This window comes from Ammospiza nelsoni, chromosome 1 (genome assembly GCF_027579445.1).
Source record: "Ammospiza nelsoni isolate bAmmNel1 chromosome 1, bAmmNel1.pri, whole genome shotgun sequence".
In the NCBI taxonomy this organism is placed as follows: Eukaryota; Metazoa; Chordata; class Aves; order Passeriformes; family Passerellidae; genus Ammospiza; species Ammospiza nelsoni.
This window is the reverse complement of record NC_080633.1, coordinates 6726066-6749794: the sequence shown is the minus strand read 5'-3', so window position 1 is coordinate 6749794 and position 23729 is coordinate 6726066. Positions and strand designations below refer to the sequence as shown.

The window sequence follows — 23729 nt, the reverse complement described above, 5'->3', positions numbered from 1 at the left end:
ATTTCTTGAATGCACAAGGGTTGTGTGGAAACGTTTGTCTTCAGAAAAGAGCAGGCTTGGGCCCATAAACCACAGGGCTCGACCTGACCCTCACAAAACCCAAATCTGCAGCCCGGCAGCTCTGTCTGGCAAGTTCCTCCACGGCTGCATGGCTGTAACTGGCAGCTGAATCGGGATCACCTCCTTGTTTACATTGGGTGTGACATATTAGTCCCGTTTGGCCTCTGCCAGAACGTGCTGTGCAAAATAACACATCCCAGGAATTATCCATTGAACGCACGCGTTTCTGTCCTGCCCACACGCTGGGGCACCTCGTGCCAGAGCAGGGCTGGGGCCTCATTAATGTCAGTGAGCATCTGCTGAACCCCAATACTGCACCAAAAGTGTAAAATGGAGCCCGGGGGATGGGGATTTGACACAAAAAGGTGTTATTCTGATAAGTTTTGCGATTTATCTATCCTAGTCCTGCCAACATTTTTTAGCTACAATTTAGCAGCAGCTCCCTTTTATTGTGGGGGGAATCCACCTGAGACCCTGCTGCTGCCTTGCGGGGAGCTCACAGCCTCTCCACATTACCCAAGAGATTCAGCCTTCCTACATTTAATTGCAGCACGGTGGGACAGAACCCTTCAGCCCATGCTGTCAGAGCCCTCGGCCAGGTGGGTCTGCAGCAGCACAAAGCTGGGGCCCAGCGCCAAAGCCGTGCCGACGGGGTGGATGGCTAAGGGGCTGCGCTAATTAAAAGAGCCCCAAAAGCTTCGGGTCGGGGCAAAGTGCGACAGCGGGTTTGGGGCTCCTGAGGGGAAACGTGGCAGGAGCGCGCCCAGGGAAAGGGGACAGAAGAACAAAAGGCGATGGCTTCCCTCAGTCCGGCTCCCAGCACAAGCCTCTGCGTCCCCCGGAATGCACTGGAGAAGCCGGGAGGAAACGCCGGTGCCCTCGGGCGTCCTGAGGGGCGAAGGTGCCGCAGGAAGCGCTGCCTCCCCCGGGACGAGCCCGGGGCCGATGCGGGGGTGCCGTCGGGCTGCTCCGGCTGCGGTGCGGTTCTCAACGAGACCCCAGCCCGGAGAGACCCTCCCGCCCCGCCGGGACCCTGAACTGCGGTACGGGCGGCTCAGCCCCGGGGAGGCCGCTGCCTGGCAAGGGGGATCGCTGCGGGCAGAGGCCGTCCCGGCGGGGCAGCGCTGCCGGGCACCTCCGGAGAGGAGGACGAGACGCAGAGCGGCAACACCGGGGGAGCTGCATGGGCGGGGCGAAGCGGCCGCCGCGGGGGGAAGCAGCTCGAACGTGGAGCGGGAGGTAATGGAGGCAGGGCCGGGGCGGGGGGTGAGGGGTGAGGGCCCGCCCCGGGGTGGGCTGAGGGGGCACGGCGGGAGCCCTTCCCGCCTCCCCGCAGGGCGGAGGCGGTCGGGGGGACCCTGCGCTCGGCCCGGCGGTGGCTCCGGTGCCCCGGCGGGAGGAGGTTCCCCCTGCCCGGAGCAGGAGTGCGGGATTGCTCCGCTGGAGCCGTGCTCGGGGCGGTGAGTGCCGAGATGCAGCGGGACGGTGCGGGAGGGATGGCGGCAGCCCGGGGCTTTGGGGGCCGCCTGAGCCCGGGCTCCCCTCTCGGAGGCGTCGCCTCCTCGGCGTGCCCAAAGTCAGCGCTAAGATTGCTTAGAAAGCAGCAGCCTCGGCGAGGGCACCAGATAGCGGTACCGCCGCCCGGGCTCAGTCCCTCAAGGGGCTGGAAGTGCGCCGATTGCCCCGATGCCCATGGAGAGGGCACAGCGGGCAGCGTGTGCGCCCATCCACCGCCGTGGGGCTTGGGATCCTGCGGGGAACCGGACGCTCAGTGCCTTCGGCTCACCCTGGCTGGGGCAGCGATGCAGCCACGGGGGGATGAAACGATTTAACGTGCTCTCCCCCGTTCCCCCTTTGTGTCTCTGTGCAGAGCCCGGACCGCCGCGCTGCTGTTTCGCACTTGAGGTAATGGCAAAAGCCGGTCTGTGGGGCACGGCCGGAGCTCCGGAGCACCGCGGTGTGCCGTGATCTGCGGCGCGATGGGGAACAGCGGCTCGGCCGTGAAGGTCTGCACGGATCACCAAGGCGGCATCAACTGGCTGAGCCTGAGCCCCGACGGGCAGCGGCTGCTCACGGGCAGCGAGGACGGCACGGCGCGGCTCTGGAGCACGGCCGACAGCCAGTGCCACGGCCACTTCCAAGGTACGGCAGCGGCTTTCGCCTGGGCTCTGGGTCCGAGCATGGCACAGGCCACTCAGCGTGTTCTGGTCTCGTTCAGTCCCTGCGGGCAGCCAAAATGATGCTGGTTTTGATTTGGTGCTTGTTACAGCAGCGTTCAGCAGGAGCTGTTTCAACCCAAAACAGGTTATCAGCGCTACTGAATGCACGGATCCTTTTATCTCAGGGTGTGCGAAGTTTAACTTATGTCACTTTCTAAAAGCCCTGTTTTACCCTGTGAAAAAACTCTGACTTTCTGTTATTCTCTCTCTCTTTTTTTTTTTTTTTGGTCCTTTTAATCATCTCATTTCCAGGTGGTTTTATTTAGAACCTCTTGACCCACAAGTCTGGCAAGGAACCTTGCTAAATAGGTTACTTCTGTTTTCCCTCCTCATCTGACACGCAGAAATGTTAATTGCTGGGCTTTTTCAATTTAAATTCATTTTACATTAAAAAAATAAATTATTATCCTTAGACTGGCATGTCAGTAATTGAAAAGAAAAAAAACTGGAGACAGTGGACATGCAAAAGTCTAGATGTGGGCTAAAGATGTTTGTATTCCCACGAATGTTCTTTTCATACAGAAAAAAAAAGAAGCTGTTAAATTTGGAATTTCTAATGTTTTTTTTTCTTCCAAAGAAGAAATCACATTGCTGTGATTTCCTTGTTGTTTGTTTTCTTGCTTGCTTGTTTTTCACTATGGAGTATTGTCTTTCTTCCCCACATCCTGCCATGGTTCTAGCTTCTGGAAAACTCACTGCATTTGCTTTAGGCTTAGAAATCCCTTTAAACTAGAAAGAAAAATGTATTGGATAGCATCCATTATTATGGAATCTGCCAGTGTTTGGGGTAAACTCTAAAGAAGGTTGGGCTGGGTGGTTTGTGAGCTGCCAGTCAAATCAGATAATTGTATGTATTTTATAATTATGCAGGCACACAGTTGTCATGTCAATTTTAATTTTACAAGCTATAATTACTGATAAACCTGTATCTCTAATGCAGTTTCAAGCTCCACCACAGCACAACCAGCAGACTTGTGTGGTGGCTGCTTTTGGCCAGACCAGCACCAGACCTTGTCTGCCACATGGGGTTTTGGCACCCTGTGTGTGGGTCAAGTATTCCTGATGGTTAAAATCTGCCTGGCAGACTTTGGTGCAGTAGCCAAGATGCTGTTTTGATCTCAGAGCTGGATTACATGATGCTGTGAGAAAAATCCCACTGATTGAAACCTGATCCATTCAGGCTGCTTTGCAAAAAGTTTCACAAATATGGGAGAACGAGTGTAGTTTTGCTTATAGCCCTGGTGATCTGTTTAAATTTTGGCATCTGATGAAGTTGTTTTAGAGGAAACAAGCCATATGTTTGTAACATGGATTCTGGTTTGCTTTTGAACTACAACAAGGCTTTTAAACTTCAGGAATTGTACTGAAATCTGGTTTTTGCAGTCAGTGAAACAGTGTTTTACTGGGCAGTCTGCTTTCCCTCACTTTTTTTACCATCTCTTTATTTTACAACATTCTGTTTTACTATTACCTTTGTCCATCTGTCTCTCTTTAATCACAACTGTCCTTCTTTCATTTATTTATTTTCTTTTCTTCCTCAAAGAATAGTATTTAAGTCACAGTAGGGCCCACCAACTTCAGCCATGACTGTCACTGTTGTAATAGTGACTTAGAGGAAACAGTTCTGCTCCTAAAAACTTTCAGTGTGAATGTTAAAGCAGAAGAGTGCAAGGTAATAGTAGTCCAATGATTAGATAGGTGACAGCAACTTCACACAAGAGGCTGGGACTTGAATCCTAAGGTGATTTTTACATGTGGTGCCTTTAATATTACAATAGAAAAATTTAATATTACAATAGAAAAATGACACATCTTGCTAAGCACTAGCAAAAGCTTGAGGTGGCAATATTGATTCCTCTTTTTTGGTGTTGCCTTGTTTGTCAGTGTGACATTTTTAAAGCAGTGGTTGTGTCTCTTTTTATTGTAACTGTAGAATCCCTGTGTACTCTACATATTGTGTAAACAATTGTGCTCTAATCCTCCCTCCCTCCCTTTCTTTTCCTTAAAGGAATACTTATACTTAGAAAATTGTGGGGTTTAGTCATGTGGGGGAAAGTATTGGCTGGCTATTTACTTGGTATGTCTTTTTGTTTGCTTTTCATTCTGCCTGGACAATGAAACCAAACTTGCTGGTAAGTCTCAGGTCATTTTCTCAGAGTTTCATGCTTTGATTTATGGCTGTGTCCTGACAATTGGTGGGCTGGGTTGAAATGCAGCCTTTTTCTCCCTGCTTTCAGAAGAAGGAGGCAAAAACATTTTTTAATTAAAAATAAGCTGCTTTTTTACTGGTTTCAAACTTCATTAGTGTGAGTTTTATGATATTGATATTAGTCTATCTCATTACATTTTTGTAACACTGTTTGATTTACCTGCTTGGTGGAACTGCACTGTTTTACTCTTTCACTTAATCCTGATATCAGTGAAGTTTCCTGCCGTGACCTGAAATGTGTTTTACACAAATCTTTAAGCGTGAAAAGCACGGCGGTGCATTTAAAACTGGAGTTCTGCTACATTTGTTTGCATTTTTCTTTTGGCTCAGGAGAAGAGCTGGACTGACCTGTCCTTTCTGCACTCACAGTGACTGATTCCCTTTGTTATTCCCAGGACATGAGAGCTACATCACCTTCTGCCACTTGGAGAACGAGGCTGCCTTCACGTGCAGCGCCGACCACACCATCCGCAAGTGGGACGTGGTCACCGGGCAGTGCTTGGCCATTTACCGAGGCCACACTTCCATTGTCAACAGGTGGGCTGTCCCCTCGTGCCCCTGTCATCTGCCATCACACACTCCATCATTTCCCTGCATTTCCCCACTGCTACACTCATAAAAGGGGCTGTGGAAACCTCTGAGTTCGTGTTCTGTGCTGCAGTGATTGGTTTTTCTAGCAACGCTGCTGACACAGATAGGAGAGAAATGAAAGGCACACAGCAGGGGAATGGAATCCAGGGCTAGGAATGGAATTCCAGAAGAAATGATCCAATTGATAACAGATGCTGCTGATAAATAGGTTTAAAAACATCCTGTCGAGCTTTTGTGTCAGCAAGAGGGATAAAGTCAGGGATTTTTCTGTAATTATCATTCCTTTTTGGTCAAATGAAGTTTAATAATAAACTTACTGTGTGTGGCTGATTGGACTTTCCATTTAAAGTGCTTATTAATAGTTGGACTGGATTTAATTAATGGCAAATAGAGCAGTCAAAGATTGGTATTTTTTTAACATTTCTTTTCTGGTGGGTGTGTGGGCTTTTTAGTTCCTTTCTAAACTCAAAACACATATGATGTGTAGTGAGATTCTGTAAACAGTTAGGAAGGCTGGTTCTGTGTTTTGGCACAGGCCTGATTTTTGCTTGAATCAGCAAAAGGGAAATGTGTTCCCCATTCATATGACTTTGTTGCCTGTTTGAAAGGTTCCAGAGGACCAAGCTCAGCTGACAAAGAAGGCAGGTTATGGATGTTTCCTATCTCTGGTTTGGAAATATGAGCTGTAGATTTTTTTCTGGTTTTGTATGTTTGTGCAACTACAACTCATTATTTTGAAGGCCCAGGAAGTTGAATTCCTGAGGTGCAATCTTTGGTTTGCTCTTCAATTATGTAATAAGATGGGTGCTCATGCTTTACCTTTTTTGAGATCCTGAGCTAAGTGAAATTAAGCATATTTTTTTTTCTCACACTCTCCTTATTTGATGATGGAAAGATGGTTATTTTGGACACTGTAAGTTACAGTTCAGATTCCTGGAATGTTGTTTTGTTGCTTTGTTGTTGTTTTGTCTGTTTAAAAATAATTTTTTATAAAAAAATATTAATGAATAATTAACAAGAAGTAACTAATTAAAAAAACACCCAACAAACGCAAACCAAACAACAAAACAAACTTCTCGGTATTATATATAAACTTCTGAAAGTTCATATTCCTTGCTGGAAGGAATTTCAGCAAAACAAAATGCACAAAGTTACAATGCCATATTGTAAAAATATCTGCATCAATATACTTGTATGAGGGATCTCAATTTTAAAAGTAGAAACAGGGAAGTGTTTGATTTTTTAAAATGCCAAGGATGTTATGTCCATGTTGCTGTGGGAATTGTGTGTGGTGCTTTGGCAGCACTGATTTCTTGACTTTCCCAGTCAGGCAAGGTAACTCAGGAGTACTGAAATTGTGACAAAAGATGGTTATGAAAAAAGAACAACACTGTTCACATGCACAACCTTTATTTTCTGCAGAATCCTGGTTGCTAAGGACTATCTCTTCAGTGGCTCCTATGACAGGACAGCTCGCTGCTGGAGCGTGGACAAGGAGAAACAAATCCAGGAATTCCGGGGCCACCGGAACTGTGTGCTGACCCTAGCTCACTATTCCTCCAGGGATGTGCTGGAAGAGGAGGAGGAGGAAGAGGAGGAGGAGGAGAAAGTGAGCAGGGACCTGCTGGTGACAGGGAGCACGGACTGCACTGTGAAGGTCTGGTGGGTGTCCAGCGGGCGCTGCTACCAGACCCTGCTGGGACACACTGGGGCCGTCTTATGCCTTATACTTGATGCACCAAACAGGGAGCTGTTCTCTGGCAGCACGGATTACACCATCAGGACCTGGAACATTGTCACTGGAGAGCAGCTGAAAGTCTTCAAAGAGCACCAAGGATCAGTCATTTGCCTAGAGGTAAGGGCAGAGGCTTCCTTGAGGGCCTTTGTGTGTCTGTGTCTTAACTCATGTGGGTCTCAGTTATTTTTCATTCATAAAGAAGCTCTTCTGAGACAGATTATAAATGATTAGCTTAAATATTTATGTACTAACAAAATAATAGTGCTCTCTGGTCTTGAGACAAACCCTCTAAAACACTTAGTGATCTCCTCTTATTTTCTGGTGGCTGCCCTGGTTTAAGTTCTAGCTAAATATCTATTTAAATTCCACTAGGTCATGGAACTCATGGGTAGGTGTGCTGAGAGCACTGTTCAAGTGAGTGGGATTGTGTAGTCAGGCTCACCAGACTTTGAAGAAAATAACCTGAACAAGTAACACAGGGTCAGGTAATTTAAAAAGGGGAGGGGAAAAACAGTCTGTAAACCAGATAACTTCAAAAAACCAGACCCAAAACTGTGGGCAAAAGGTAAGAGGAAAGCATAAAGCTGAAACAAATCCTACATTAAAGACCACACAGACAAGATGTGAGAAAAAATAAAGAAGAAACAGATGGCCAAGACAAGAAAATGGGCAAGAAAAATGGAAAAGAGAAGCAGAGCATGGGGGAGAGAAATCAGGAAATGATGGAGGAGAGAGAGAAAAAATGTAATGAGATCTGAAAAACTATACTCTGTTTTTCTATTTGCAGTATTTTTCTATTGAATGCTGCCAACTTTGTTAACATTGCAGGGGGGAGGAGGAGGTCAGGCAGATGAAGCAAGAGGGGAATGATAGTTATCCACAAGCTCATTATCCACCAGAAAATGCTAATAGTGCATTTAAAGAGAGTACATGCTGGTCTGTCACTCAGTTTCAGGTCAGCATAAATGTTTATACATGGATGTGTCAGGCTGAAGTTAATGACAGAAGCTTTTCTCCCTGCTCTCCCTGTTTGTGTTTGTTGTCCATAAGTTTTTTTTCCCTTACAGAGGCCACAGGATGTATCTTTAATAGCTGTTTAATAAAAGTTGCCTTTGTTTCTAAATAAGGTAGTCACAGCTGACACTAGAAGACTAAAAACCTGGGAATACTGAAGGAATTCTGATTTCCTTCACTTTTAGAAAAGAATAGAAAAAAACCCCACACAATATCATATTGCCCTGGAGTAATGTTTGTCTTGCTTGGGTAAGTTCTCAGTGTTAAATCTTGTTTTTATGATATTGTGGTAATATACTCTGAGGATGCTGAAGTAAATCTGCTGCTGTCCTTAGTGTCTGTTTTGTTGTTTAATTGTAACCCTTCTCCAAGGCACAGATTGGCAACAACAGAGCTTGCCTTAATTTAATTGGGTTCTTGCTAAAATTGTTACACAAAGCTGGCTTGACCCTCTCCCAGAAGCCTGGGAAATTCAATTATGCCCTTTGAATGCTCAGGAATGAGCAATGCCTGTGAGCACAGAGTTAAGCAATGGCTTTAAACAAACAGAACTTCTTGTAGGGGAGAAGAAAAGCAAAACCAGTACATCTATTTGGAAAACCTGAACAATTCAGATTACACAAGACTGCTGCTGCTGCCAAGACTGTGTTGGCAGCAGTCCTGGCCAAATCTTCTGGAGTGACTGGTAGCCCCTCTCTTCTCTCATCACCAGTTAATGTTTGGGGCTGGGAGGGTCCAGCTGAGGTACAAACAGCCCCTACAGAGCATTTAGTGTCCAGGCCTCTCCAACTTAGCCCAGCTTAAGCAGTCCCTGCTGGTGAATGGCTTTAGGCTGTCCATCTTTCCTAATTCCTCCCTCTGCCTTTCTGGGTTCAACACTGTCCCTTCTGTTCCACTTGGCTGCCACTCTGCACAGCCCACATGGTATTTTCATTCTTTTAGAAAGGGGTCAATCACCAGAATCTGTACAAAGATGTTTCAACAGAAAGGAAACTTCCTGAATAGAGGTGTGTTTTTTATTATTATTTTTGTTTTGTTCTCAGCTTTTGGGGCCTTTTTTGCCTCAGGCTTCCTAGTGACAGTGTTGGAATCTGTGGCAATGAGCTGGGATGGTATTTTTCAAACCCTGGGTCAGGAAGCAGTGGGAGGTAGTTGTGAGTTGCCCACAGTAGCCAGAAGTTTTAATTGTTGACAGTAATTCATTTTCTTCAGTGCAGCAGTGAGCTGCTAATTGCATCAGATTTTCACTCTGATGTCCTGGAGGAGCTGAGTTGGTGCCAGCAGTTGAAGGCAGTTACCTGTTCTCTGGGTGGTACAATGCTTGTGTGGGAAGAAAAAAAGGGAAGGAAAAATAAAGACTTCTTTTAATTTTATTTATTAAAATAAAGATCCCTAAGGGAGGATGACCTTTCAAAAAGTTTGAGAAATGCTCAGTGTGATTTCTCATCCTGGACACAGATCAGGAAAAATTTGGATATTGAGACCATATTTTCCCCAACTTTAAAAAGCTGTTATTGATGGGAATGCCCCAGGATGTTCTGAACTGCTGCAAATTAGGTCTGGCCTGTTCCAGTCGTCTCCCATTGCTTTACAGTAAACACCAATAGTGTTACTGGAGCAGTGAATGGAAATTCCTGGAGCTTCTTGAGGGAGTTTTCTGGGTAGACAGCCATAAAGCACACCCATGTTTTCCACCCTGCTTCCTGCACTGGTGGTGTGTGGAAAGCAGAGAGGGGTGATGCCCCAGACAGGTTCAGATTTTGAACATTCCCATGTTGCTCTAAGATCCTTTAAAGTGTTGTTCCAGGTAGTGTAAGTAGAGGAGCCTGGAAACAACTCTCATCTAGCATGGCAGAACAGAAAGTGTTGGTGGATTTGGGGCTCTCCCTTGTGCCCTGTCCTTGGTGGCTCTGGGCAGGGGAGTGATGAGCTTGAGCTGCCCTGTTCCCCAGGCTTGTGCTGCTGTCTGGGGCTCAGGCTGGTGAAGGTGACCAAAGGTGAATCCCCCTCATGTGCTCTGCTGCCACAGGGGTTCTGCAGCTTGGCATAATGCCATTTTTCTCCTCCTTCCACCATTTAAAGTGGACTGAGAGGGGTTTTGCTGGGAGAACTTTCTATCTGCTGTGGGAGCTGTGTTAGGTGCTTTGGCAGCATTGATTCCTTGACTTTCCCAGTCAGGCAAGGTAACTCACAGTGGGGCAGCCAGAACTCTTCACTCTCCTCCTCCTGCAGTGTGTTGATGGCTTGGCAGACAAAGTACAGCAGCTGTTTTGGGAGCTCCCTCTTCATATAAGAGCCAATAATGAGATTTTATAGGAAGCGATGGGAAAAAGCAAGGGTGGGCTGAGTGTAACCACATAGCTCATGCTCATTCTTCCACTTAAAATTTCAGGCCTGGCTAGAAATCAGTATTTGCAATTAATAGTCAAATATGCATTTTCATTAATGTCTGCCTGCAATAGGCTGAATAACCCTGATTTAAATATTTACTTGTGTGTGTTTTTCTAAATGTCTCTCCTAAGTAGCTTTGGAGTTCACAAGGATTGCTTTGTCCTTTGCTGATTGTTCTGCCTCTGAGTATTTATCAAAATTGTGCTGCCAAAAGCTGGCAGAGAGAAATGATCCAGCTTGGAATTTAGCTTGGATCCTACTGCAAACATTCTTGCAAGAAAACTCCCTTTTGAAGAACATGAACATGAGTGGGCAAGGACTTGCTTCTGGTTTTCCTGCAAAAGTTCCTTTGTTTGGACCATTCCCTTCAGTTGCCTTTTAAAGCTGACTAGAAGAAAAGAATGCTTTGAACAAAGCCACTGCCTGAACTCTGTTTATGTGCTCAACTGTTGTGATCATGGGGACAAAAATGTTTTCTTGCCACACCAGTTAAATTCACATATTTTTTACAGTTTGTGTTTGTATTTGTTGCATCAGAGGATGAAGATGTGAATGAGTGGAATGTGAAGTTGTTCAACACCTGTAAGAACAAAACACAGAGCCATCACTTTGTACTGCAGTAAAAAAGTTGAAAAACATTCTCTTAACAGCCAGCCCAGAGAGCTCATTCTAGATGGATTCTCAGGAAAAAAAACCCCAACAATTTCTTGCCCTTAGGGAGTTTGTTAGCTTGTTAAAATGGATGTGGTTTGAATGGGATCCTGAAACTCTGAACTCAGCCCAAGGCTTACGTAGTTGTATCTTGACATTGGTCCAGCTTGGTGATTCTTGACTTAGAAGTGGCTGTGAACAGAAGACCCAAATTCCAGATTGTAGGAACACTGACCCCCATGAGAAGAATAAGCTGGTGATGGGGTTTGTGGCTGCTCATGTGAGCTCATCCTGAAGCTCATGAGGGCCAGTCTGAGTGCACTGACCCTCACCAAAAGGATGTGTCCAAATCTCTTTGGAGAACTAATTGCCTCTCCTTGGCTCTCCAAAACTTGTTTCTCAAAGCAAAGGGTAATCAGGAGGGCAAAGTCCATTCCTATAAGGTTGAAATATCTGCTAAACAGCTCTTTTGCAGATATTTTTTGGCATTTTTACAGGTAGAGGTTGGCTTAAGCTGCTGCATTTATGCAGTTCAGCCAAGCTTGTGAAGCAATAGGGTTGTGATTGTCTTGAAAACCAACCCTGGACGTGATAATTTGTTCTTTATTAAAATTTTGGTGTGTTTGTGGGCTACAACCAAGGTTTTCTCTTATTAATGAGACCTGTAACTACTCAAGTGTTTACAACTAGCCTTCTGCTACTGCTGTTACTCTGCAACTCACAAGCAGTTTGACTGAACTTTTTCAAGGAATAGTTACATGTCCAGTACTTTGGGTCGAGGATTAAGACAAATTTTCTCCATTCACATGTCAGTGTTCCATCTGGTTCAAAGCAAAATTTCTCATGAGAAAAATTAACAATCCAGAATTACAAATATCAATGCAATGTGGTTTTTTTTTTTTTTTCTGCTGTCTGACTGAGGCTTTAGAACTGGGCATCAAGCTTTTATCAGGTTTTTAATGTTTTTGAAGCTACATGGGTTTGAAATGTCCACTCAGCCCATTGGTATCTGAGCTGCAAATCTGTTCTGTGTTGTCCACACTGCTGCAGGTGTCCTTGCCTGGCCATGGTGTTCTGTGGTCAGGAGCTGTGTTGGGCAGTTGGCCAAAGTGAAGCCAAGTGCTCAAAAGCCAGCCAAGGAAAATACAGCTTTAGAAATGTCACCTCTTCTCTGGGCAGACACAGACTGGAATATGTAACTGTGTCTGCTAAACATTCTGAAACCACAGAGTGTGGGGCCAGCTTGTGAGGTGCTTTTGCTGGGGGAACAGTGTGTGATGATAATTATTATTTTAAATATAGAATAAATGCACATATTTGAAGTGTTGCAGCTTGGGCTGGAGTTGTAAGCTAGACCTATCTTTAGTCAAGTAAGGAGTGACCTCACCTGAATTATTCTGGCCACAGCTGAGAAGATTGTCCTTGTTGGGGATGGGAAATAATGAGTTTTAAGGCAGGTTCTGTTTCAGATGTGCCTCAGGATGAGAGAAATTGTGCCCTAGACCACAGTGACTGTAAGGGGGGTGTCCTTAGCTGTGGAGCTGTGAACCAATTTAGATGAGATTATGCCTATCATATCACTAAAGACAGATCTGATTTGCAGCTCCAGCCTGAGCTGAGAGCTCTTGAAGGCTTTCTTCACTGACAGCCATTTCATGCTGTTTTATAAAAATCCCATGGCAATGGGGGGCTGTGTGACAGTCAGAGCCTGTTAATACTTGCTTTCCCATGCCAGACTGCACTGCCTGCTTAAAGGAAGGAAGGAAGGAAGGAAGGAAGGAAGGAAGGTAGGTGGGTGGGTGGGTGGGTGCATGGAAGTGTTTAGTGTTTCATGGGGCAGCACAGAGGCTTTGAATTTAATTGAGATGGTTCATGTGCTGACCACCTCACCAGATCTCAGACATTGGAAAGCCAACCCTATCCAGGGCTGCACCCAAGCCAGTACAGGCAGCAGGTCAAGGGAGGTGATTCTTCTCTGTTCTTCTCTTGTGAGACCCCACCTGCAGTGCTGCATCCAGCTCTGAAGTCTTCAGTACAGGAAGGACATGGATTTGTTGGAGCATGTCCAGAGGAGGCTGCAAAGATGATGAAGAGGGAGACAAGCACAGAGAGTTGAGTTGTTCAGCCTGGAGAAGAGAAGGATCCAGGGAGATCTTAGACCCCTTTCTCATGCCTAAAGGGGCTCCAGGAGAGCTGAAGAGGGACTTTGGACAAGGCTGTGGAGTGATGGGAAAAGGAGAAATGGCTTTAAACTGAAAGAGGGTAGATTTAGATCAGGAATAAATTCTTTCCAGTGGGAGTGCTGAGGCCCTGGCACAGGCACAGGTTGCCCAGAGAAGCTTTGACTGCTCCATCCCTGGAAGTGTCAAGGCCAGGTTGGAAGGGGCTTGGAGCAACCTGGGATAGTGGAAGGTGTCCCTGCCCATGGCAGGGGTTTTGAACAAGGTGATCTTTAAGGTCCCTTCCAACCTAAACCATTCTATGATTCTAAGGCTCTTAAAATCCTGATGCTATAAATTACCTGAGTAAACCCACATAACTTCAAACATTTTTGTATCTAACAAGTTAGCAAATCTAGGTAAGCTGCAGCTCTCCTGTTCATTGATACACCCACTTAAATGTAGAAATGAACTGGTATAACCTAGTGTACCATTAATGCAGAATGGCATTTACCTGTGGGAGGTTATAATTTAGTGTTTTTCCTTGCTCAGTGGGTGGGTTGATGCTGCTAGCAAGATGTCTAAAAAAGAAATGCAACAACTTGGCCACAAACCACGCAGCAGGATCCCAACTCCAAGCATCCTCTTCCATTTAGCAGGTGCACATGACAATGCTCTTCATGCCTGTTCAGAGAGAGACTGAAATTTAAAAGTCCTTCCTCAGGCTAACTTGTGGTTCTTGGTTTTGTTAGTGCTGCTGGCCATTCATCCTCTCTCCTCATGGAGATGTAGATTAATGCTGTTTCTAAAACAGCTTAAAAGTAATAGGAAGTGACATTTCAAAGTACTGCTGGCTTTTTACAGTGGTTTGTGCTTTACAAGCTCCTGGCATTCAGCTGTGAAATCTCTCCCATGGGCCAGGTTCTGCTGGGAGGAAGTGTGGCATGTCCTGCTCCAGCTGAACTGGTGGCAGCTGTGGCAAGGGAGCCTCTTGGTCTGCCTGCTCACATTTCTTGTGTGGGTTATCACAGTGCCATCACTGTAGTGCTTCATATCTTAAAATACCTTTTGCTTCACGTTGTAACACAGCACAAACAGTGCTGTTTGGTACAAAGCTCACTTCTGATGCCTTTTGGGAATGGGGTCATTCCTTTTTGGATTGGAAGTGGAGATGGAAGAGCATGAACATTCCAACCTTACAGATACAGAGTGGGGACCAAATCTAAGGTGGCAGGAAAACCAACCCTTAAAAGTGCTCTAGAAGCAAGACCACAAGTTGATTTGTCATTTGCTGGTTTCCTGGAGATACTGGAGAAGCATCAGGGGTTTGTGCACTGCTGGTCATTCAGACCTTCTGATATGTGTGTCTGGTGGACAAATACCATTCAAATTTCACTTCTTGGTGGGGGCTCAGGGTCCTCCCTCCTGTCTCTCCATCCCTCTGATACAGAGGTTGCTACAAGTCCATAAAACTTCCCTTTAGCCACAGCTGGGTGTTGGAGTGACAGGCTGCTTTCAGCAGGAGTTGGGCTCTACATAGCAATGGCTGTGAAAACCTTCAGATTGATGTCTTTATACAGAGAATGCCAGATTTTTCTATGCACTGTGGAATTTTTTTCTTGCTGAGCTTCCAAGCTTTGTGTAGCTTGTTTACTGTGAACTGGTTGGTTTTTAGTTTTGCACAGGTCAGTTATTTTCTGTCTCTGTTTCCCAGCTGCAATCCTTCCTTTCATTATTTTCTGTCCTATGTGGAACAAACCCCATCCTCCCTACCAGTGAGTTCCCACAATGTGCAGGATGCCTGCTGTCATGAGGGGTAGCACACAGCAGAAGATGATCTGCTTGAAGATGTTTAAAAACCTGTGTCAGGATAATTATTTATTTAATCATTCAATAACAGTCTAAAAAGACTTGTGGAAATGCAGATACACAACAGTTTCAAGGAAGTATTAGTGTTTCTGAATACTGACTTTGTGCAGAGTGATCATACTAAACATAAACCCTGGTTTATGGTCTGTAGGATTTTAATATAATTTATCTTTTAAAAAAGTTTTTGTTACTCAGAATTGTTCTGAATTTTTTTGTAATTAAAAAGTAACAATTGGGTGAGAGTTCTTGTCAAATATACTTTGCAGAAACGACGCTGCTGGGGGTTTTTTGAGGCTTTAGTAATATAACTGATAATGGAGGTAGGGTTAGCATTGTTAAGTTCCCTGGAATCCTGCCTGCCTGCTGGGCTAAGCTTTTGTCTTCTGAAAGCTGGGGGCTGGTTTTAAGACCCAGAAATCAATGGGAGATGTGACTGTGAAGAACTCAAGGTTGGTTTGCTCACCACTCCTCTGTTTCAAGGTGCAGCTTGTTGCTCTCTGCGCTGGAAAATGTGACTTGGGGTGGGTCCCTTCAGTGCAGCTCTCTCACAAAGGTGCCTGGGAGGCCTTTGCTGATGTGTTTTTCTCTCCCCTCAGCTGGTGAACCGTCACCTGTACTCGGGGAGCGCGGACAGGACGGTGAAGTGCTGGTTTGTGGACACTGGGGAGCGGATCCAGACCTACAAGGCTCACAAGCACAGCGTTAGCACTTTGAAATACCATGCTGGCATCTGTAAGTTGCCTTTCCTGTGTTCTCCAGCCCTCTCCAGTCTCCTTTTCCATGTCTGTGTTTGATTGAAGGTTGTTAATGGAGAATAACTTGAACACTTGTAAAGTTTTCAGGTTTTTTCAACTCTGGCATGTTTACTTTCAATACCAAACTGCTACAGCACTCCATGTGGGAAGCTTAGGTCTTCCCTCCATTTTCCACCTCCCTCTTTTCACAAATGAGGAGGCAGTTGTTTTGTTTCACCTCAGATGCTCACTGCTCCTTTCTAACTGTTAGGCTTCATGTTGAGGCTCTGACCATCTCCTAGACTCATTTTCCACAAGTTCTTTACCTGTTATCTGTTATAATTTGTGGATTTGTTCCCCAAATCACTTTGCTCTAGTAGCCAGGCCTTACTAATGCTCAGGACTCAGCTCTCCTACCTTCAGCCCTCCTGTTTACAGTGGTTTCTGTCCATCAGTGTCTATTGCTGACATAACAGTCAGTATATGCTGACCATCAAACCTCCCTCTTAAATCCCTCTGTGCTGGCTTTCCTTCTGTATGTCTGGGTTTGGGTTGCCAGACAACACCTCTGTTTTGATCAGTGAACCTCTCTGTGTCATCCTGGTCTTATTCTGCTTCTGGCATTTGACTTGATGTATCTTCACTTGTTTCCCAAAAAAGAACTTCTCTCCTTCTCTCCTCTCTTCTCCCACCCTGAAGGAGATGGCCATGGCTGTCTTAAGCTAACCTAGACATTCACAGCTCTTCCCTGATTTTGATTTCTTCCCTTCAGCTTTGAAGTGAACACATCACACTGAATGAGTGGTTGTTATCTGGGCCTTGATCTCTCTTTTGGCAGCTCCTCAGTGTGATGGTGATAAATAGCTGACAGGTGCAAGATGGTGCACGTTAGCAGAGTTGTACCTGCACAGTTTAGTAGCAGTTGTCTGGCACCATGCTTTCCTGACTGTATTTATAACCCAGGAACTGAACTGATTTCCTAATTATGTTTGGAAACATAGCATGTAACCAGGCCCAGGGGTAGAATTTTAGCCAGGAAACCTTGTTTTGGTCTTCCTTTCAGCATGATCCCCACATCACTGATTTTCTGCAGTAAAATATTTATTCATAATTCATGGTTATTTCAGCTCTTCTCACCTCCATGGCAGAATTACCTCACTCTCCCCTACCTGCAGGTTGTAATTTCTGCTGGTTTCAGCTTCCACAGTTGGCTAGAAGGCTGAAATGGAAGGGGAAGAGGGTCTGAACCTACACTGCACCTTCAAGTTATTACTGCTCCAAGATGCAGGCAGGTAGAGCAAGGGAAATGAACCAGAAATTTTAATCTGGGATAATCACTGGTAGACAAAGTACTGATGATTTTGTGTGTGTGTTTTCCCCCTTTTAATGATAAAGACACAAACCAAAGCATTGATTTTGTCAAGACTAGCCAAAGGCCAGTGATCTGTGCTAAGCTGATGTTTGCCTGATCCTGTGCTGAGCAGGAATGTCTGGGTGGGAGACAGGGATTGTCTCCTTCATTAATGACACCTCCAGAGCTGCAGTTGTTCAGTGCTGGGTTCCTGTTGCTCATTCCCTGACTTCTGGGACTCTGGCTGGGCCCTCTCAGGGGGCTCCCCTGTTGGGGGAGACCCTCCTGGAATGGTTTTGTGTCAGGAAAGAGACACACTGGATCTCTTTTTGGTCTTCAGGTTCTTTTTTATTGTTATCTTATCTGGAGTTTTGCACACTGTCCACACCAGGCTCAGGGCACTGGAAAAGCACCACAAAAATGGCCAAAAATCTCTTGTTCCAAGGTATTTGAAAGCTAAACTATCCAATTAAGAACTGACACCTGGATTATTTCCCTTTTAACCCAATAACTGATCCCACAGAGCACACAATGGGACTTTTCTACCCAATTACAAAATGCCACCCAAACCCATGAAGAAGGAGGAAGAAGAAGCATGAAGAAGAAACCCAGGACAACACCCTGTGCCCTCCATCTTGCTTCCATCCACAACACACTAAAAATCCCAAAACCTAAATTTCCCACCTAAGTGATGACCTACACTACTCTCTATAATCTATTTCACACTTTTGTGGATTCTGGTCTATTCTGGAGTTTAGGAAACTTTCTCCATGAGTGAGGGTCAAAGTCAGTGCTGCCCTGGGCAGACAGGGAAATATTCCCAGTGCCCTGGGTTTCCACATTTCAGTGTTGATCCTGCTCTTCATGCCACCTGTAGAGACTTGACCAAACTGTAAAGAAAGGAAGTTTTAGCTCAAACAAAAGTTTCATTATGTGATGCCACCTCCATCAGCTCTGCAGCTTTCTCTCTCTTCCCCCTCATTCTACCACCTTGTCCCTGCCATACACATATATTATTTATCCACAACACTCTTTTTTTGAATTAAAATGCAGACAATATTGCTGTATTTAGTCAGACCTGCAAAGAACATCCTGGTAGTGTGATAGAGAGTTTACAGAGTTATTTAAGATCTTGTTTTAAATCAAATGTAAAAATACTAAAAGTGTCAAACAGGGAGTATCAAATTGTTCCACTTCAAGGGTAGAAACAAAAAGCTCTGCGAAAAAATTAGGAACTTGTTTGAATGCATTATATGCACTTTAATTAGTGAAAGAGGAAATTTCTGCCTAAGGATTAATTTATAAACTATGATTGCTTGCATTATTGCTGTGCATTCATCACTTATTTCCACAGTATCAAATAATTTTGTTAGAATTAGAATTATAAAGACATGTTAACTGGATACCAGTGTTGGGAAGTAGTGCAGTTTAAAATACAATCTGCTCACCTGGGACAGATCAGAACTGCCTCTCAAAAATGTGGAAAAAATTATTTAAATTATGTTTGTTATGGTTTATGTCACATTTGCACCAGTGCAAGAACATGAAAGAACATCTCAGCCATGAAGTGGTAATTTTCTGTTAGAAGATCTTAATTCTGCTGCTTTCTCTCTGATCAGAGCCCAAAGGCTCATTGCCCCAAAGGGTTTGTGGGCTAAATAAGAAAACAGAGTAGAAGAAAGAGAGGAAAAATACATGTCTGTTTCCAAAATCACTTTATAGTATACAGGGAGTCTAAAAAGATGTGAAAACTAAGCATTAAATCATCAGAATGTGTTTCCAGTGGCTTTCCTCAGTCTGCTTGTGTAATTAATAGCATAGGGAATATTACAGCTGGTTCTCAATCTAATTTATTTAATGATATGTTGATTATTTTTCTCTTAAAGTATGTGCACAGCCATTTAAAATTTAACGTGGTTTATATTTTTTTCATGTTACAAAAGCTCCAGGGGAACCTTTCAAAACTGTTCTCCCAAGGGTCTATGAAAATTAAGTAAAAAATGAAAATTAGTTTTATTTTGTTGTTGTTGTTTATTTCGCAGGTGGTATATATAAGTAAGTATTTAAATGCTAAATCTGGGTTAGATCAACAGCCCTTCTTTGAAATTCAGAGGTGGAGAGAGACTTCCTAAATGCAGAGTGACAGTTCAAAGGATATAAAGGATGTCTGTCAAAAGGGAAGTTCTGATGGCAACAGCTGAAGTAAACTGGCAGCTGCATCTTGAAAACAGCTCTTAATTGGTTCCTACCCTCTGCATGTCTGTAACAGAATTAAATTATTTCCATTCACTGGTTAAAAATCAGTACCTGTTCCCTGCTTTACTTTGTTGCTGCTCATTTGCAGAGTGGGATATGATGCTTTTTCAGGACTCTGCTGGAAATTGAATTATGGTGGCCCATATAAAGTGACATTGATTTTCCACATCCAGATGTTCCTTGGATGTGCACCCAGGAGGTGCCCAGCTCCCTGCTGTTTTATTTGAATTTAAAAAGCTTGTGGCAGTACATAGTCAGTTCTCTAATTTGTTATTATAGTCTTGAATTTACAACTATGATAATTTTTTCACCCCTTTTTAGAGATTCAGTTCCTGACTTCTCCTAAAAGATAAGGAATCTGTTGGCTCCAGGCACACCAATTCTGTAAAAATCTTCCCATGCTAGTGGCTTTTACAAAGACATGAAATGCAGGGAACAGAGAATATATTGCTTTTTGCAGCTCTGAAATATTTATGTCTAGAAAAACTTGAGGAGTTTGGGTTCAACTGAAGGGAAGTGTTTATCAAAAGAGTTTGTAGCCTTGAAAGCACATGAATGGGCTCATTTTGGGGCATATTGCTAAATACAAAATCTAAATATTAACACTGCCTTACAGTTCCTGGATGCAGCAGTCTGGGGATCTGATGTGAAGAACCTGAAGTGTTGAGAAATTGTTCTTTGAACATGTAAGGTGCTCTAAGGAAACCTGATGAATAGCCAAAATTCCTGGTCATGCTCAATTTAGTTACCCCAGCCCTGCCTCTCTTGCAGCAGCAGAAGTAATGGAAACAGTGGAGTACTGAATGGAAGGCTGTAAATAACTCTGGTAAAACAAATGAAAGGTTGAGTGGAAATCCTTAAAACCAGACTTGAGATAAATTGCCTGCTTAGAATTATTACAGGCAGGGAAATAGCTGTGGAAGAGAAGAGCAGAAATAGATACTTGAAACATGTAGAGTGAAATGCTGGTGTGTGTAGGAACTTCAGGTTTAAATCAGTTCAGTGTTTCAAAAAATACAACTCAAGCATGCTGGGGTCAGCAAAATGATCTGGTTTGTCTGAGGAGAGAATCCAAATGATATGTCATGCCCCCCTGGGAGCTGGTTTTAGGTACATTTTTGAACTTGTATGAACTGTCCTCGTGTGGCTGCTCACATCTGGCTGTGTGTCAGTGTTCACAGGAAGTGGAGATGCCTGTGCAAGAGCTTTCAATTCCAGGAGTGGAGTCCTGCAGAAGATCTTCCGAGGACACAAGTTCATCATCAACTGTATCCAGGTCAGGAAGGGCTTTCTTGCTGGGGTTTCTTCCTTTTGATTGCTCCCTCATTTTTTTTGTGGGAACTGGTGTGGCTGACTGTTCTGTGTGTCTTGGATTGGATGTTGTTCTAGCATAATGCTTGAATATTCTGTATGTAATTTTAGAAAAGCTTGTAAATAATCATAAGGATAAGTGAAACCACGGAACGAGTCCCCAGGGACAGCCCCATGTCTGGGATTGGGGTTTTCTCAGGTCAGGTTGGATAAGCAGCCATGAGAACTGAGGCAGATGAACTGATGCTGTGTGGGGCACAGAATGGACTCCAGCCTCATGAGACCCTTGCCATTACAAGACACTGATGATAAGTGTTTGCAGTGCTCTGAGGGGAAAAGAAGTTCCTGCCTTATGCAGGCAGAATAATTATAGCATTGTCCCCCAAACCAGCCGGGGGTATGGCATCTCCAAACAGCTCAGGAGTGATATCTGACCCACATCCTGCCAGGAAAATGGAGGAGTTTCTGCCCCTGGCTTAAAACTGAAAGTTAATGTTGTTTGCAGAATGTCTAGGCTCAAGTGAGACTGGCATTTAATAGTTACATTAGGGGGAATTAGTAATCCTTGGTGGCCATGCAAAGACCATGGAATCCTAGAGGGGTTTGCATTGGAAGGGACCATTCCGACCCACCCTGCCATGGCAGGGACATTTTCCACTAGACCAGGTTGCTCAATGTCCCTTCCAACCTGGCCTTGAACACTCCCATGGATGGGACAGCCACTCTGAGAATCTGCATCTCCCTGCACTGGGAGTGTAAGTGTAAGCTGTGTGCAGGATGAAGATTTTCATTAACAATGGGAGACATTGTTGGTAATTCTGGCAGGCTGACAGTCCAAAGAAAAAGAGAGGAGATAAAATTCCTTTTGGAGTTGATCCCAAGCACATGAAGTTGTAAATACAGTTTTCTCTTGTATATTCTTCTGAATTAACAAGTGGCTGGATGATCTTAAACTGCGAACTCCTTGTGCTGGGCAGTTGTTGTGCAGCAGGTGGCATCTGGATGTGTTTGGGGAGTACCTGATAGAACCACCCTGGGCAGCCCCAAGTATTGATAAGGCCAAAGCTTGGCTTTGTCTTGTTCTTCTTTGTAATTGAATTTTCAAAAAAACTTGGGAAGAGAGAGGACTGAGAAGTGACAACCTTAAGATGATCTTAGGTATAATCATGAGGGCTGGATGAGAGGTGTGGTGCTTGTGTGGTGCTTCATGTAAGCCAGGGAGATGCTCACTGTCCCAGGCAACCTCAGGGCACCCATGGGGTGGGCAGACTGATACAGGAACAGGAAGATCACCAAGACTGATGGCTGGCTTCCAGGGCAGGACAAGGGCAATTGGAAACATTATCAATAGCAGCAAATGGGCCATGAAGGAAATGAAACCACAGCAGTGAATCCAAGTTAAATTACTGCAGGTTTTGAAGAACAGTGGAGTTTGAAGGAGGAATTGTACCTATGATTTAGTACAAAGAAAGAAGGGAAGTGAGAAGGAAGCATTCCTGAACCCCTGCTGCCCGCTGCTGATGATTTTGGTGTCTCCTTAAGTTGCACATCAAAACCAGCAGTCTGAAAACAGTTCCAGCAGAAATTCCCAACCACAGCCTGCTCTGACATTGGGTTTAGTTCTCCATTGCTTTTCTAGAGGATCTGGGTTATTATTAACTCTTGCTGTTTATGGCTCTGTGAAGTGGCTGAGAAATGAGTCCTGACTTGGTAATGTCTCATCCCACTTCAGCAGCTTTTGTGATAATTTACACTGGCTCTTGCAAGGAGCTCAGGCCTGAAGTGTTGGGATCAAGCTGTGTGTGCTGTGATTGTTGGCAGTTTGATTGTGCTGTGACCCTTTTGTTCCAGATCCACAATGAGCTGCTGTACACAGCTTCCCACGACGGCACGCTGCGGGTCTGGGACATCCGGGGGATTTGCAAGAGGAACAAGCGGCGCCCGAAGAAGGAGAGGTCTGTGCAGGGCAGGAGCTCCCAGAAGGGGAGTCTGGCTCGTCTCTTCAACAATAAAGTTGGCTGTATGATACAGCAGGAGAATGGGGAACATGAGGCTGTTGAACTGATGTGACTGTCCAGAGCAGGCTTTATGTCAGTGACCAAAGCTGAACCTTTGATTTTCTGCACCACTGTGTCCATGTAAACCAGAACTTGGAAGGAGATGGGAAGTGGCTTTGCCTGAACCTCTGTGTAAGAGCCAGGATTCTCTGTGGCTGCCAGATGGACTCAGGTCAGATCCTGTGGCTGGGATGGCTCAGCTGAGCAGCTCTGGGGTCAGCAGGGGAGGCAGTGTGGTTCAGGTGAGGAAGCAATGAGTGCAATTAGGAACTTCCCTTATCATCAGTTCCCTGGCACAGAGGTGTTTCACCTCTGGCTGCCCAGTGTCTAATGAGATGTTTTCCCATTCCTGTTGCCCCATGACCCCTGTCCAGCCCAGTGTGGCAGTGAAAGGTGGCCTTGAATTCCATCTCCACAGCTGACCTTTGGGTCAGTCCTTGGCTGACAAGGCCAATGCAGGGGGGTTTGGCTCTGCAGCAGGACTTTAAAGCAAATTGGACTTCTCTCTGGGAAGCTGGGAGTAGTAGGACAGAAATTAATTTAATTGGTTTTTTAACAAAACATAACCCACAGAGCAAGCTAAACCTCAGCCCTTTTGTGCCAAGGTCACCTCTTTGCTGACCTTGTGTTGCCTTTCCTCCTCCCAAAGCTGTGTCTTGCTAGGTTGCCAGTAGCATTGGATAAGCAGTCAAACTCAAGAGTTTTCCCAGTCTTTTTCCAGGTTCATCCTTCTCTGATAACCACTGAGCCATGAATTAACAAGGGTTCTTATATTTTTCTATTTGCAGATATAACTCTTTGTAGAACCAGTACAAAAATATCTAACCACATGTTTTTATTTTTATGGCTTTATTTATTCTGTACTACAGCAAGATAAAAATGCTGTAATCCTTTTTTTTAGAATGGATTAATAAACATGTGGCATCTCCAGACAACTGACTGTCTAGTTTTTATTTTTGTCTTATATATGGGGAGGGGTGTGGCCTGGCTGTAGAAGCACAGAAGAATGGATGGAACAGGGGGAAAAATCCCCATATACACTTTTGGGAACATTTCTTGCCTTTCCCTCAATGCTGGGGTCGGAGTTGGGTGTGTGTTAAGCTGTCCTGCCTCCCAGCA

At 44.8% G+C, this 23729-nt stretch overlaps 1 protein-coding gene across 1 annotated transcript; it reads left to right on the top strand.

Annotated features, from left to right (window-relative positions):
* The first annotated feature begins 1393 nt into the window (after positions 1-1393).
* On the top strand, positions 1394-23545 carry WDR86 (WD repeat domain 86). The gene is made up of 7 exons (XM_059480748.1): positions 1394-1520; positions 1931-2202; positions 4884-5025; positions 6502-6934; positions 15498-15633; positions 20415-20518; positions 22405-23545. The coding sequence occupies exons 2-7, from the start codon at positions 2040-2042 to the stop codon at positions 22621-22623; spliced, it is 1197 nt and encodes a 398-aa protein (XP_059336731.1). The 5' UTR covers positions 1394-1520; positions 1931-2039; the 3' UTR covers positions 22624-23545.
* Positions 23546-23729: the final 184 nt, after the last annotated feature.

Excerpts from the sequence above, each read along its gene's own strand:
- WDR86 (XM_059480748.1), top strand. The coding sequence starts at position 2,040 with ATGGGGAACAGCGGCTCGGCCGTGAAGGTCTGCACGGATCACCAAGGC. Across the intron at positions 2,203-4,883 it reads GTGCCACGGCCACTTCCAAG|GACATGAGAGCTACATCACC; the intron begins GTACGGCAGCGG and ends TGTTATTCCCAG. Across the intron at positions 6,935-15,497 it reads GATCAGTCATTTGCCTAGAG|CTGGTGAACCGTCACCTGTA; the intron begins GTAAGGGCAGAG and ends CTCTCCCCTCAG.